This window comes from Falco biarmicus, chromosome Z, assembly GCF_023638135.1.
Source record: "Falco biarmicus isolate bFalBia1 chromosome Z, bFalBia1.pri, whole genome shotgun sequence".
NCBI lineage: Eukaryota > Metazoa > Chordata > Aves > Falconiformes > Falconidae > Falco > Falco biarmicus.
Genome location: NC_079311.1, coordinates 60,646,516 through 60,662,836, shown reverse-complemented (window position 1 = coordinate 60,662,836; position 16,321 = coordinate 60,646,516). Strand labels below are relative to the sequence as shown.

Sequence of the window (16,321 nt, the reverse complement as noted above, 5' to 3'; positions counted from 1 at the left end):
AACCCAGTCCAAAATACACCCACTTGTTTACAGGTCTGTTTTAAGATACTTTGCTGAAACAAGCATGGTCAGAAACACCATCTAAAAAGCATTAAACAGACTCCCATCTCAGTTCAACAGTAAATGTTTCTTAATTGACAGAGACAAACTTTGAGAAAGATTTACCACACAGCACATACTTTCAAATGCACCCTGAAAAACACATTCTCTTCCTCCCTTAGCATTCGGTCATCACTGTGCTCATTCCCATCATCTAGAGACTGTTCTTGCATCCCATCTGTATGTTTGCTCTGCACGCTTAACTTAAAACTGCAAACTCCTCAGAGCAAGACTTTTTCCTCCCAGTTTTGTGAAGTACAGCTACCCACATCAGGCACTATAAATAGTGTTCATTAACAATGTTTTGCAACATCACTAGAATGGTCTCTCAAGATACAAAGCTTGTTTATGTTTGAATCAAAGCCACAAGAATCTTGATTTTCAGGTAATTACTGGTAAGCTTAGTGGGGCTCTATGTTATTTAGCAGTACTAAGGGCAGCTACAGTAAATGCCTCTAACATAAACAGCCATCAAAATAGCTATGTTCTTTTCTGCCCAGCGAGTGCCGCACAATGGCACACAACAGATTCTGCCTATTCTTTTTGCTCAAATAAAAATCTTTGATTTCCCCCTGCAAGTTTAAATACAAGTTATTTCAATCTGTGATTTCTTTAGAAGCTGAAAGCTAAGTATCTCACTGCAGCACTCAACTGCAAATAGTGTTATGCTGGGCAATGAAATTAGTAGAGCTGGAACTAGTTCTGAGTGAGCTGTGATGTCCATGCTGTGACATCCAGCAGTGAGGTTCCACATTGAGACACTACCTCAAGTCCTAAAAGCAGTACAGCCACATTCTTCCAGCAAAATGTTGAGCATACGTGACTATATAATTCCCACACACAGATCCAGACAAGCAATACTACCCTATACAACTCTCCATCATGTCTCAGTGCACAAGTAGGCATGCTGCAACTAGTGTGTTACAGCCTAGAACCAATTCCTTCAGCTTCAACAAGGTATTTTATCATAGCATAACCTTGAAACAAATGAGCCAATTGAAGGTGACTACTTAATTATACAGAGAACTCTACTCCTGCTTCATGGTTGCTTCTCAGACTTGGTAACTCCCACAAGTTAAGTAGGGAACAGCAACCAGGCTGTTGCTTTTAAACAGGTTTGTCTCCCCCAAGATACCAGCAGTGCCTTTTCATATTCAGGAGAAAACAGTGTATAACTATTATAATGTAGCCTATGGTAATTAGCACAGCATGAGAGATAGGATCTATCCCTTGAAGCACTAGGCACTAGGATGCCCAGCTTCTTGATACTTTTTCTTTTTACAAGCTCATGGAAAACAAACTCAGTAACTGAGCAAACTAGTTCCCATAACTGGATAATAAGAGACATTTCTTTTATAATAATTTATTTGCAGTCTTCTCCATATTGTGTCAATCAGAGACAGGACAGTGACTGAAGAAATATAAAAAATCCAAAATATAAAATGTTATCAACCGTTTTGTTTGCTCTGTCATGCTTCAGATTCAGGTACAGGAATAGATTATTAGTTATGAAGGGGAGGCAAAACCTGAGGGCTGTACCCTTAATCTACTACAACTGTTTCTACAAAAGGGTCATCCCCCACATCAAGGGAAATGACTGGCAACAAAAAACCAACCCTTGATCCCAGTCTAGAACAAGGTCTCATCCGAGACTTCTGCATAGCCTTATAGTATGTGTCAGAAACCTATTTTATAACAAGTATCACAATGCACTCTCAAAATTTGATCTATTCTACTCATTATGCTATCTCACTAACTAATAATGCATATCAATGTAACCACAAACTGCTACGGAACAATAAACAAGTAATTCTGGAAAAAAGGAATGAGCATATTTACATACACACAATACACAATTTCAAAATATTAGCTATATTAAAAGAATTTTCTGCACAACATCCCAACCATGTAACGCATGAAGAAGGAAAGTGGTCCTAAATAGCACGCCTAGATTTACGAATCAGAATATATACTGGATTTTATATCTATCTGCTGAATACAGAGTATCCATGACACATGACGTAAGTTTAAAAGGATGAGGTAAGGGAATGAAAACAGAACTTTGAGAAAACACCCTTAAAAATTCTCTTCTGCAAACAAAACTACTCTTTGTAAAAACACACACTCTAGCATGCACTTTCCACATGAAAGTATTCTGATTAGTTAACAGAAACAAGCTTATTTGTTGACTTCAAAGTAATTAAAGGTTTATGTAAAGGGAAATAATCTTAAATATATCTATTTAATAAAACGAGCTATTGTATTTGGTACTCTGTATAACAACTTTTAATAAGTAGCAAATACAATCCATGAAAATTCTGGGATATCTGGAAGTTGTACCTGAAATGAAACCTTTTGAAATTTTATTAAATTGCTAATTATGCTAAAAATTTGCAATTTAATACTACCTTCTTATTTCTGAGGTAGGCTTTCTTGGCTGAAATACGTCCACGCCTTGCTTCCAGCTGGCGGATTTTTTGTTGTAACTTTTGCAGCTCCTCTTTTTGCAAGTGTATAGATGTTGCCATATCCTCTTTTTCAAGCATGGCTTCCATACTTTCGTAAGTGTCATAATATACCACTTCATCTCTCTTCTCTGTTTTCAAAATGTCAGCAATGAAAAAGTCAAATCAATAGTTTGTATTTGATTAACATTTTGTTTTGTTCAACAACCACCCTCCCACTGAGTTGCAAGATTTAATGTAGAAGAATGCTATAGTCCTTTCAGAGGACTAACAAAAATCAAAAGGTCAGAGGAAAAGCACTAAACAGCAGAGCACTGTAGGGTTTTAAAGTTCCTATGAAGAACATAAATCAACACCAATGAAGCACAGCCTGGTATTCAGGTAAGTTCAGAGCATTAAAAAACAAATATAACTGTAAATGTACACTTGCGTCTGTAGCCTAACTTGATCACAATGTTCATGCATGCCTTTGGGTCTCTTAAGTAACACAAAGGACCCGTGATGTGCAGTAATACCTTCCAGTCTTCACTACAAAGTTCAGGATATACAGACTCTTTAAGTCTTTGGCATGAGAGACTTCTGCCACCAAAGAACCGACTACTACTAACTGACTATTAATCTAATGGAAAGGAAATCAGCCAACAAAACACCAAAAATCCTATCTTATTGGATTTTTGACCTCCCAGTCACTGCTTCCGCTCAGAGGCAACAGAGGGAGGGTAACTTCAAGGCAATCCTTCAGAGCATTACAGGTCTGGATGTGAGGTCATTACTAATAGTTTTATCAACACTCGTGATTTTTAGCCTCCTGATTGAAGCGTTCAGTGTAACGCTGAGCTCATCTCTGAATGCTGCCTTCTCATCTCTTGCCAAGAAGGAAAGAGTGATGATTATAATCCTTGCAGAATTTGCAGCAGCAAAGGCCTCTTGTTCCTTATTTCATTGGCATACCAGGTAGGATATTTTTGTAATACACCAAGAGGAATATGCATTACTGCTGTGTGAACCCGGCAAATACAGCTGGCATCACTGTTGAATGTCTACTCTGCAGTAACATCAAACCTTCCCATTTTAACTTCAACTTACTCTCAGCAAGACTGTAACTTCCTCCTACCTCTGCTACTAGATTACTTGGCGAGAGGGGCAAGGTCTTCTTCAGTACACTGTCTATTTTAAAAGCTGCTGTCACTTCATGTTATTTGTGTGTACAGTCTCTGCTGCAACCAAAATTGTCATGCTAATTCCAATTCAGCAAAAGACATAGCAGAATCAGAAAAGAAAGCACAGCACTATATTAAATTCAAAATAAAAACTAATAAAACCGGATCTACTAGTCTTTACCTCAGTGCTCACTTAAAAAAAACAAACAACCCAAACTCCCAAAAAACCCATGAAGTTTCATCCATACGTAAAACTGCCAAGTCACTAAAATCCACCGCGAGACATCAGTGAGTAAAAATAAGACTTATGGCTAACAACAATTACATTTTGCCATGCACTTACAAAATGGGAGAATTTACACACAAATTTTTAGAACACTTTCAAACAGAGCAAAAGACAGGAATTTACAAGTGCATCCCCCACAAAACCATCTTACAAGGATGTATAAATAGTTTGTGTGGATAGGATAAGACCCTTTAGTACTCTAACCTAATAAATTCACCTTTTGTGAATTTCAGTGGAGGTATTTTCTTAATGAGATCAAAAAACTACTACTGTTGTTCATAATTTGACAATTTATTATCACCTCATACTTTTCAGATCCTATTTTTTTTTAAAAAATTCAGTGCTGAATTTACAAGAGAAAATGTTTTTATTCTAGCTTACAGCCCACAGGCAGCCAAATCAAATCATGCTCTCAAAAACTTCTGTTAGGACTTCATTAGCAGTACTGCTGATGTCCTTCAAATCCAAACAGGATGCAAAACTCTTACGTATCTCTGCAGAGCCTATACAGTCAAAGAGTAAAGAATAGCAACAACCTCTACAAGTCACTAAGACACACGTATTTCAAGTCATACAGATATGCACAACTAAAAGGCTATTAATTTACTGACTGTTAAGTACACTTTGAAAAGGAAACAAAACAGAAGATGCAATAGACCATGCCTTTCTCTTTACCAGCACAGGAAACAACACATGCTAAAAGAACACTGTATGTTTTAGATGCTTTCATTCAGATTCACTGCTGAACAGTATTGAAGAGATGCAGCCACTTCAGTGTCACATTCTTCATGTTAATTGATCTATCCCCTCCACCTAAGTGAAGCGTGAAGAGTTAATTTCATCCTTTGAACAAAATTCCCACACATTTAAGAACTGTATTTTTCATTTTCTGTCCTAAAGATACTAACTGAGAGCTGCTGGAAAACAGTAATTCCTTCTAACATAACAGCTGCCTTTAATGGTCTTTATTTTGGGTCAGGTTGTAGGGCTGGGTTGTGGGTTTTTTGAGATTTCTAGAGACGACATCAGTGATAAGTTTTAATGGCCTAAACTGTTTTTACAGCAAACAATTTCCAAGGACCCTTAGGTTTTACTGTCACTACATCAAAGAGGAAGGATTTTGCTACACAGTCCTCAGCCTCCTGTTCAAGGGATTTCCTTTGGTCTGCAGGTAAGCACATCATACTGTGACTTCTGTACCAAAATTAAATGTCTGATTTCCCAAATACAAAGACTAATTATCTCCAAAGCACTAACTAGCTCTCCACTGAGGGCATCCAGTCAAAGCTGCACATTTCTTTTAAGTCACTTATAGCGTTTTCAATCCTCATGTTCAATACATGCTGTTACAGTTGTTGCCATCACAAACCTAAAAAGGACATTCATGTAGCACTGAGAAGAATCCATGATACCTATGTTCTCTCTTTTTCCAGAGAGAACTCACAATACAATCCAGATTTAAATCTCTTAAGTGACTTTTCTATCCATAACAAAATTTGCTGTGCAAGCTCTATGCACTGAGCAGTAAAACAGAGCTTGTATGAATAAAAACTACAGAAAGGTCCAAAGGACATATTCAAAAATGCTGTATGATGTACCTGTACCATTTCATAGTCTGTAGGCACACAAGGTATACTATACATTCTAGAAACAGGAGGTTTACATTGCTGCTCTAGATCAATGAAATGGCAATACAGTAAGCTTCAAAAGTTTAACTGAAGGACTGCAATTTGCAAGAATGCCTTTTGAAAACAAATAACTTCAAATAAATTAATACCAATGCAAATTTTTAGTGACACAAGTCCAGTCATTAAGGCATTTCCTCCTCCCTGAATTTAGTTTTCCAAAACTTACATAGTATCTTACACGCTTATTTCCAAACACAGGCAATAAGAACCAGACAAAAACTTCCATATATGTAAGTATATGGCTTATGATCAGGTGCAAATTTTAAGTTAACAGTACTTTTATTAGAAAATCCAGCTAGTCACATAATAAAGAATCTGTTCTCATTTAATTCCCACAGGCTTCACTAAACTCTTAGGAACAGAATTAGCTTTTACAGATTATGACTTAATTAAAACGCATAAAGCACCTGACATCAGTCTTCTGATACTTTCAAGTTGTGCTGTCAGCAGCAGCTCTTCACATTTCAAGATCTCAAACTGCACTTCATATAATTGAAGCTGTAGATCATAATAATCAGCTTCTAACTGATCCAAATGGGCTATGGCTTCAGTACCACCTTTCAGGCTCTGCATCTAAAAGCAAAGAGAAAACAAAACAAAACATACATGACTCCAGGGTAATGAGAAGAACAAAACCACAGACTTTATGATTACAGCTAAATAAAGTCCAGTACACTAAACATGACATGCTAAAATTGAACACATCGAAGATAGGTTTTGATCAGCCACATGCTTTCTAATGTCTTTAATATCTGACATTTTTTCCTATATGGCAATGAAAGAAATCCATAGCATTGTATTACACTTTGTGACTATCACAGTGACAAGTCATGTAGCACAGTGTGAAACATCCCTACCACTCTTTTACTCTGCTACTTGATTCACTTGAAGATACATAATGAAATTAGAATTTTCTTGCCTTCAGTCCAGATAGTCTAAAAAGTTTTTCACAACGAGCCTCTAGAAACCTAGTTAAAACTGTCATTAAAGCTGAACTGAGGAAAAAATAAGAAAGGTGGTAGAAACATGCACTGATCCCTCTTGCAGTGACAACTGAGGAGTTATATATATATATACACACACATATATATAAGCACTTGTGTCATACATTTGGCATAGAAAAGTGAAGCAAGACATAACCAAAGGGAACTCAAATCATCCTTTCATTCAGCCAAAAAATCTAGCCACTCAGGCCACATTTAAGAAATAACAACATGTAAGGGGATCTTGTGTGCTGTCTCACTTTGGAGGGAATTAAAAGCCATGCAGCTCTACAACCTGCACGCAGAAAAGTTTGGGCTACTTCCAAGTTCTCAAACTGCTCAAAAAAATGTCTCTCTGATAGTTTCTCTCAGATAGTGGATGAAAGTAATTGTAAATTTTACTTGAGATTTGTGATCTATCTACTTTACCATTCTGATGAAATGTCATCCAGTTTCTGTATTACAGGCATTCAATCATTAAAAGGGGATAGCTACCAAGGAAACTATGTATTTCAAAAAAAAAAAAGATTTGCTAGTATGTTTTTACACTATGGTGGTTTCTTCACGGTGTAAAACTGTATCTCTAATGAATACCCAGAAACAGGTTTCCTCAGTTGTTTCTCACACATGTTTAAATGTAACTGTACTAAAACAGAAAATTATCTGTACTGAATTAAACCTAAGGTCCATCTTACCCAATAACCTGTTTCAGACAAAGGTTAACTGCAAATATCCACGAAGATGAAACAGTAGACAGAGCAGTGATACTTCCCTAAAATATCTCACCAGCTTCCAGCACCCTGTGCAGCAGAGCTTCAGCCACAGTGCTGCCTTTTATACAAAACCGACTACTGGATTATACTTCATAAATATGTTCTACCCCCTTTTTTATAGCATGTATGCTTTTACACCTGCATCATTATCCATTGACAGCGATTTCACAGCTCAGTTAAACACTAAGGAAACAGTTCTGTATATTACACTTATTTCCATCTAAGATTGACAAAAGACCTGTGAATCAATTCTTGTTAACATTTATTTTAAAAATTTCTTCTACTATACTGTATATTTACTGAACGCATTTTTTGTGTATCAACTCTTAGCCTGAAAGACTCAGTAAGTCCTTAAGCAATTTCATAAATCTTAAAATCAGTAACATCTACGTTTCAGTCCAGTGTGACACCAAAATATCTTGTATGCCAATTTTTCACTCTGCATTCATGTTAAGTTACTAATTGTGACCAGAACAGTAAATGATATAAGGATGGAATATTTGGAGTGAATTAGAGGCTATTTTCAAGACAAAAGGACTGATTCTCTTGAACGTTGCAGTTTTTCCACATGAGAGGGATAATGTTCATTGCTCATTTGTTTTTTTGAATTTTGTTTAAAATTAAGGCAATGTAATTTGAACTTCTACCACAACTAAGAACTTCTGATTTGTCAGTGAACTGAAATTCACACAGTTATACTTATTTTTTCTTTAAAAAAATATATATTCCCTAACTTAACCCCATAGACTTTGTATAAAGACTGAATAGACATAAATAGGTCATCTTCAAACATATCGGCTTACGAAGTTATAGCAGCTCAGTATTTCACTCAACTACACTGCTGTCTGCCTGATAAAGGACCTGTGCGACAACTGAATCTTAGCCCTACAAACACACATCACAGATGCTGCAGACCAGACAACCTAGTCTGTTTTAGGGGCACAGCACCACTGTATTTGTTTTCAGGTGCAACAGCAAGGGAAAATTAGTATCACTGTATGGTTCTCAGGCAGATACCCTAGCTACATAATAGCCCCTCATGAAAAAAAAAATGAGGGCCTCTAATTTCAACCATTTATGTTGAAATTTTATGTGAGATACTATATTATGTGTGATAATTCAAAACAGTATCACCACTCGGGAAAATTTCAGCATTTTTTCTTAAAAAATTTAAAGTGGTTCAGTTCTTAATCTCACAAATTGCTATCTGCAGGTAATTTGCTGCACCCTCGGTAGTTCTCATGCTGATCAACACCGCAAAATAAACATGAAGATCTTCAACATGAGAGAACGTTACAGGAAAGAAATATTATGCAGTTGGACAAAGAAGTAGAACTGCGGAGATCCAAGTTCAATTTTCTGCTATACCACAATTTCCTGCATTAACTAAAGCAAATAATTTATTCTCTCTGGGCCTTACAGGCTTTGTTATGTCATTCATACCAAGTGAAGAAACTTAAGCAGAAACTTAAGTTTCTTAATAGTTCTAAGACAGAAACATATCATCTGTAAACCCCTATGTTGTTAATAAGATATGAGTTAAAAGAGAAAGCCTCTGACAAGAACTTGAACACACATACTAAAGGGATAGATGACAGAATTAACTGAAAAATAGCCAAACGTGGAATACAGAAGCGAGTGCCATCAAATCTAGCTTTCTATCACCATGGAATGCTTACAGACAAATCTAAAGTGAACCTTTTTCATAAATGGAGTTCTTAAAAAAATGTCCATGTTGTTATTGTTCTTATTTTGCTTTTCTAAAAACAAAACACAAAGCTTCCACAAAACTCTGTTTATTACTCACACTGGAAGTCTGTTCCAGATAGTCCCTCCTTGCTGCTAGGAAGCTACTTCCGTAGTTCTAATGTATTCAAAATCAGGTGATACCATTTGTTCTTATGCCAATACTGAACAGCAACATGCATTACTCTTGAGTAATATTTACTCCCATTTAGTACTTTTGTGGAGAGCAATTTCGTACCATCTCAAACATCACTTCATTTGTCAAAACAACTTCACCTCCTTTTGTAAAACAGACTCACTGTTCTGGCATCATTGTAGTAGCCCTCCCTGTAACTGCTGCTGTTAGAACTAATCTTTCTTGGCCAATCAGAAACATGTAGAAGAAGGGTACAGAAGAAATCTCCGAAGTCCATGTTCAGTGACACTAACACTTCTCTTGATACTGGAAATAACTGATTTGACAGACCACAGAGCATCTGCTGCTGCATCACCCTGTTGCATTGATGACTGAATCATGTTGCTACCAGGTTGTAAGACCATGGTCATTCTCATCTGCTGTCATTACAAAGTAATTAACCTGCAGTTCACTGTAAAAATTTGTATTACTTTTCCCTCGCAATATATATAAATAGCCATTATTAGATTTTCGATTATCCAGCCTTTTACGTAATCTGCTACTGTTCAAACAGAAAACAAAGCCATGTTTCAGTCTACCCCACATCAACCATAAAATCATAGAAGAGTTTCTGTTGGAAAGGATCTTAAAGATCATCAGGTTCCAGCCCCCTGCCATGGGTAGGGACACCTTTCACTAGACCAGGTTGCTCAAAGGCCCATCCAGCCTGGCCCTGCACACTTCCAGGGACGGGGCACCCACAGCTGCTCTGGGCAGCCTGTTCCAGTGTCTCACCACCCTCACAGTAAAGAATTTCTTCCTGGCATCTAACCCAAATCTACCTTCCTTTAGTTTAAAACCATTACCACTTGTCCTGTCACTACAGGTCGTACTAAAAAGTCCGTCCACATCTTTCTTATACACCACTTTCAGATACTGAAAGGTTGCTATAAGGTCTTCCCAGAGCCTTCTCTTCTCCAGGCTGAACAACCCCAGCTCTCCGGCCTGTCTTCATACGAGAGCTGCTCCAGCCCTCTGGTCATCTTCATGGCCCTCCTCTGGACTCACTTCAACAAGCCCATGTACATCGTGTTTTGGGGGCTCCAGAGCTGAATGCAGCACTCCAGGTGGGGTCTCACCAGAGCACAGTAGACAGGAGAATCACCTCCCTTGACCTGCTGGCCATGCTACTTTTGGTGCAGCCCAGGATTCGGCTGGCTTTGTGGGCTGCAAGCTCACATTGTCAGGCCACGTTGAGCTTCTCATCCACCAACACCCCCAAGTCCTTCTCCTCAGGCCGGCTCTCGATCCATTCTCCACCCAGCCTGTATTGATCCTGGGGGCTGCCCCAACCCACATGCAGGACCTTGCACTTGGCCTTGTTGAACCTCATGAGGTTGGCTGGGGCCCACCTCTCAGGCTTGTCAAGGTCTCTCTGGACGACATCCCTTCCCTCCAGCATGTCAACCACACCACTCAGCTTGGTGTCCTCAGCAGTCTTGCTGAGGGTGCATTCTATCCAGCTGTCCACATCGTTGACAAAGAGGCCCAACAGCACCGGTCCCACTTGTTCCCACTGAGGAATACCACTCGTGACCGGCCTCCACTTGGACATCGAGCTGCTGACAGCAGCTCTTTGAGTGCGACCATCCAGCCAATTCCTTACCCACCAAGCGCTCCACCTCTCAAATCCATGTCCCTCCAGTTTAGAAACAAGGATGTCGTGCGGGTCGGTGTCAAAAGCTTTGCACAAGTCCAGGTAGATGACATCTGTAACACTTCTGTCACCCATCAGTGCTGTAACCCCATCACAGAGGGCCACCAAATTTGTCAGGCATGATTTTCCCTTAGGGAAGCCATGTTAACGGCCACCAATCACCTCCTTATCCTGACTGTTCTCTAGTTCAAGTACTCATTTTAATTCATTGCTATTGCTGTCTGAGAAATCTCAGAAGGGAGTAAAATTGAGAAAAACGCTCAGGTCTAAGTGTGAATACAAAAGCTCATCTCAAAACCAACAGAAAACGATATCAGAGGATTTCTAATTTATTTTAAGAGAAACACGGAGCATACTGACCACTGATAAAAGACAGGCTCTCACTTACACCTAGCAACTTGTGGAACAAAACTTCTCCAACTAGTTAAGTAGGAGGAATTGATCATAGTCAGGACATGATATTGCAGGATATATTAAAAAAAAAAAGAGCTTAAGACAATCGCCTACTATTAATATCCTGGGCAATTCGAAAAATTTCAGACAGCGAAAGAAACATCTTTTCTCCTTCCAAAGGATGTACCACTGGTTTTAGGGACATTTTTCTTGTCCAAGGCTAAATGTTCAAAAATCCATAGACAACCTGCTGATCACCAACAGTGCCTTCATAAACAGTTATATCTGGTATTTGGTATGAATTGTCATTCTTTCTGTCTTAATCTTCAAGTCATACCTTGATAAATTAGCTTCTCAAGCATTTCAGTATTATTTTTAAATTCAATATTATTTTTAAAGGAATACCCTGGATTTATCTTCTATGGCTAGAAATTAGTAGCTAAATGACTTGCCAGAGAAGGTATTTCACTTTTGCAAATACTTTCTTTGTGATGAAACTGCAACCTTTCTTCACCAGTATGGGATTCCCAGTCACATTTGTCACATTTGACCTCGCATACTCGGGGCTTTTACATTCTCAAAGCAAAAAAGGATGTTTCAGAACAGAAGCTGGTCCTCGTAACTCCCCATCACCATGTTTTAACCCAGAGCTCTCTATACTTTGTAATACACCATCCCAAAGCATCGTGCCCATGCATGCCCATCAAGCATTCCTCATTTCTCCATCCCAAAAAGCATCAAACTCTCAGTTCAGAGCTTTTCACCATACTGCAACAAACCTCTCCTTTTCTTACACAGCTCCTAATGCTTTTGCATATCAAAACAAACAATCAAGTCTCATTTACTGGACAGATTTCATTCAGCAAAAATCATGGAAGATCTCCACTGGGAGAAAAATAAAATGTACTACTGAAAAGGCAATGCATAGCTGCTCTAAAGATGTGAATTTATTTCAGATAGTATTTCCAATTAGTTTTGCTGGCTTCTCTCATCAACTCTTGGCTAAGGATGGCAACAGCCTGATAAACTCAGGTTTCCAGACAACTTTGGCTTTCTAAATCTAAAGGGTGTTGAAATGGAGTAAACTTTGTTTTCATGCTCTGGCTCTTGTATGTACTCTCTCTTCCTTGCTGATGAAGCTTTCTTCTACAGAACTTCTAAAATAGGCACATAATTTATCAGGCTTACAATCCTACCAGTCTATATAGTGCTAAAGTCATGAGTTCTCTAGCTAACTTTTTCGTAACAGAGCCACCAGCTTAATCAAATTTTGCTAAAACATTTGAAAAGTGCTCTATAAAAACAAGCAACTGATTGGATAGAATGTAAATTAACATTAGTATGACAGAAAGTGTTCATAGCACCAAGTATCCATACGAAAGCAAATTTTAAAAGAGGATGTGTAGCATTTTTGCTTTTGAGGAGGTGTTGTAAAACCCAGTAAATGCAGGTTTCTTCTCCTAAGACATTTAAACACACTTTAATACATGCATTCACTCCCCAGGAAAGCTGTAACTAGCACAACTCCCTGTGGAAGACTGCCTTAATCATTAGCATAAGCAGAAACAGACAGTGCAATACAACAGGTCAGTCATCTGTATATTTACTAACATTCAGATACCTTCCATCTGGAATGTTAGAACTCTTCCATAAAGGTGGTCATGCCTCAGAACTAAAGATTACATAGCAGCTGAAGATTATATAGCAACAGATCTCTGTCCTGCCCCTTCTCTTTATTTTATTCATCTCAGTGGATAGCTGTAAACGTAAACAGTAAAAAACTGTCTTCCTGGACAACTATCATGAAAAGGTGAAGAGAAAACTAAGTGCCACAAAGCCCACCACACCTACATTGCAACTCCATTTTACCATGGTAGAGTGTAATAAAGTTTAAATATACACTTTTATTATTAAAAGCTGAAAAACAGTGACTTTCAAGTTTGGGGATTTTTTGTTGGGTTTTTGTTGTTGTTGTTTTGTTGTTGTTTTTTTAAATACATCAGTACTCTTTAAGGTTTGGTTTTTTCCTGCATGTTTTCTTTTTCTACTTATTGGAATGAAAAATTACCTCCTCTTTCAGCGCATGTTTCTTCTGCTCCAAACAGATTTCTTTAGCACGCATCAACTGCAAAGTCTCCTTAGAAACTGCATACTGAAGCTTTTCCATACGTTCCACTGCTGCTGCCCATGCTGCCTTACCAAATTTTTTCTGATCTGCTCGCATTCGATCGTACACAGCTACAGAAGGGAAGAAGAGGCAGACAGCTTACCAGTCTTCACTAGTGATTCTACTGCAGAGATGATGAACACATTTGTATCCAAAAGTGTACAAATTTCTCTTAGCAGGGAGTAGTCACTCTACAGAGTACTAATGGTCAAATCCAGGATGTAAATACTCTTAAGATTCATGTAAATATGCAATCACCTAATTGTTGATAATTTTATCATTATAATTCCATTTTTAGTTATCCACGGAGGGATCATTCTGAATATAGAGTACCTGAGTACTTGAAACACTGGTTCAGAATTCTTGACTTAATAAAAATACTTTATTAATGCTACCATGTGGTCTTAAACTGCATCCCAAATTTTCCCTGCTTCTGAAAGCGCCAATTATCAGCTAATAGTCTGTGGTTTCCCTTAATAACCTCCACAGTGCAGTCATAAGTTTAAATGAATCTGCAGAGTGAAAAAAAACTCTACAACTTAAAACAAAAATTTCAGCTTGACTTCAAGTGCAATTCTGTAGAAAACCAAATTAAATTTAAATAACATCTATCTTTTAACTCCAGATGCAGGTTGCTTCAGAAAATTACTTCAAAGTAACTAAGCAAATCATAATTTGATCTTAATATGGACAGACTGATGAGAATCTTTTCAGGGAGACTTCAGAGCAGCATGAGTCTCTTTCCTTGCCTGATACGGATTTTCTGTTCTTGAGCCCCAGACAATATCTAGGCTGACACACATGAGATTTTCACCATTTTTAATATCATCATATGATAGTGTACACTTAGCTTTGTGAAGCAAAAGCAAAGTCACACAATCAAAGGGGTAGTGTTCAGTCCCCAGGTGCTAGAAGGTATTACATGCTGTCATTAGGCAATAAAAAAATACCTTTATGTTCTCATGTGTTTTTCCTCTGCCATCTGTTCGTATTTTCATATATAAGACCACCCAGCGGTCAGGGGAGGCCAAAAATACCCCAAAACATAACAAAACAGGCAAGCAACCTGTACACCAAAGGTCAATGGTTGTAAATAGTTTCCAGGCATTTCATTTCCAAGTGTTTTTGCCCACAATCATGACTGCTGTATGTAAAAAAAGCATGTGAACAAAACAAAAAGTAAATAACTAAATACATGTTCTTTATCAAATAATGCAGTATTTTATATGCTGTCTTTGTCAAACTAGAAAAGGAACCAAAATGATTAAAGACAGCTAAGAATTTGCTCTAATCAAATACATTCCAACATGCTTGAAATGGTTTAGTCACTTTTTCAAAATAAGGCGGAGTTTCACGTTATCCTTAACTTGGGTCATCACCAAAAGAAATCATTTCGCAGTGACTGCTTCTCTTGAGGCAAATCTAGCAGTCATGCAGGGAGACGACAGGAAACCTACCCATCAAAAAAGTATTTTCTCCCAGGGGTACTGCTTATTTATCTGGTTGCACAATCACTATCATCAAGGCAAAGAAAGAAACAGGGACCCACAGTCAGGCAGGAAGAACAGCTGGACAAAGTCTGTCAGTGGTAGCCCACAGTCAAACTAAAAGAACAGAAATGAAACCACATCCTCAGGTGTGTTTGCCCTTATAAACTGATTATTTAAGTTGAAATGGTACAACGATGAGAGCATAGATGTACACAGCAAGTCATATGACCTGGTTTTACTGCACCAACTCTTCACTATAACTGCTGCGTTCTTCAAGCATAGAAATGGCAAGGTTCTATCCATGAAGATTTCAGAACAGAGCAGCTTTCACCAAGTAGTTAAACTGAGCTGTTGCTTAACATTTAGAACTATGAAAAAAAATACTGAAAGGCAGGGGAGACAGGAAAAGGAAATTAATTCAAAGGTAATAAACACATACTATGGTGGTCTGCCATATCTAGTACAGAAGGCAGAATCCATCAGGGACTCTATGCTCCCTAAATCCTTTGCAAATGTACAGTGCAGCTGATACAAACACGTTGAGAAAGTGGTTGCAAAACTTTTATCTGAAATTTCTATGCTGCTGACTTCTGGTGATGTTCTGAAAAGGCTTATTGGTGAAAGACTTAGACACAGAATAAAACCCAAACTGAAACAACAACTGCATTGTCCTCATTGATAAAAAAATTACAGTTCACTGCAGAACATGGTAAACATTAAATAAATATTTAGAGATCTTATTTGACAGATAGAATAGGAGAAATTAACTACCTTTCTGTGTTTTAGCTGTTATTTCAAAGTATTTAACTGTAAGATCTTGAATAGAAAGCACAGCCATGTGGGCTTTTCTCTGCCAGTCAGCATCTTCTTTTTGCAGACTCTCAATTCTTCTGGGGCCTAGGTAGTCATTCTCTATCGAGATCTGAAAATAAATCAGTCCATAATTAACAACATAATTAAATGTTGCTATTCTTCCAACAGCCATGTGTTTCAGGGTGGCCAAAAAAGCAAAATAAAAAGGAGAGAAAACTACAAGCAAATCACCATAGCTTCTATTCAACAGAAAAAACACCTCTTTTGAAGTTCTTTCTGGTGAAAAAGTACATCCATGGTTTCATTACTATTCTTACTGGAAGCATAAAACCCTCAAATACAGATTTGTTGGTATCTTTTTTGTTAAATATCATGTTACCTTCAGATAACAAGCATACTTCATCCAGGCTTTCTTCCAGCCTAGAA

General features: G+C 37.9%; 1 protein-coding gene across 2 annotated transcripts in view; it reads right to left on the bottom strand.

Annotated features, from left to right (window-relative positions):
• The window catches only part of JMY (junction mediating and regulatory protein, p53 cofactor), a 73,148-nt gene that overhangs the window by 19,618 nt on the left and 37,209 nt on the right, over positions 1-16,321 (bottom strand). Inside the window, exons 3-6 of one of the 2 annotated variants that reach the window (XM_056324579.1) lie at positions 15,854-16,004; positions 13,494-13,663; positions 6,106-6,271; positions 2,508-2,695 (exon numbers count right to left, since the gene is read on the bottom strand). In XM_056324579.1, the coding sequence (XP_056180554.1) occupies positions 2,508-2,695; positions 6,106-6,271; positions 13,494-13,663; positions 15,854-16,004 (675 nt within the window). The remainder of the gene's footprint in view (positions 1-2,507; positions 2,696-6,105; positions 6,272-13,493; positions 13,664-15,853; positions 16,005-16,321) is intronic. The other variant, XM_056324580.1, reaches the window with a different exon arrangement.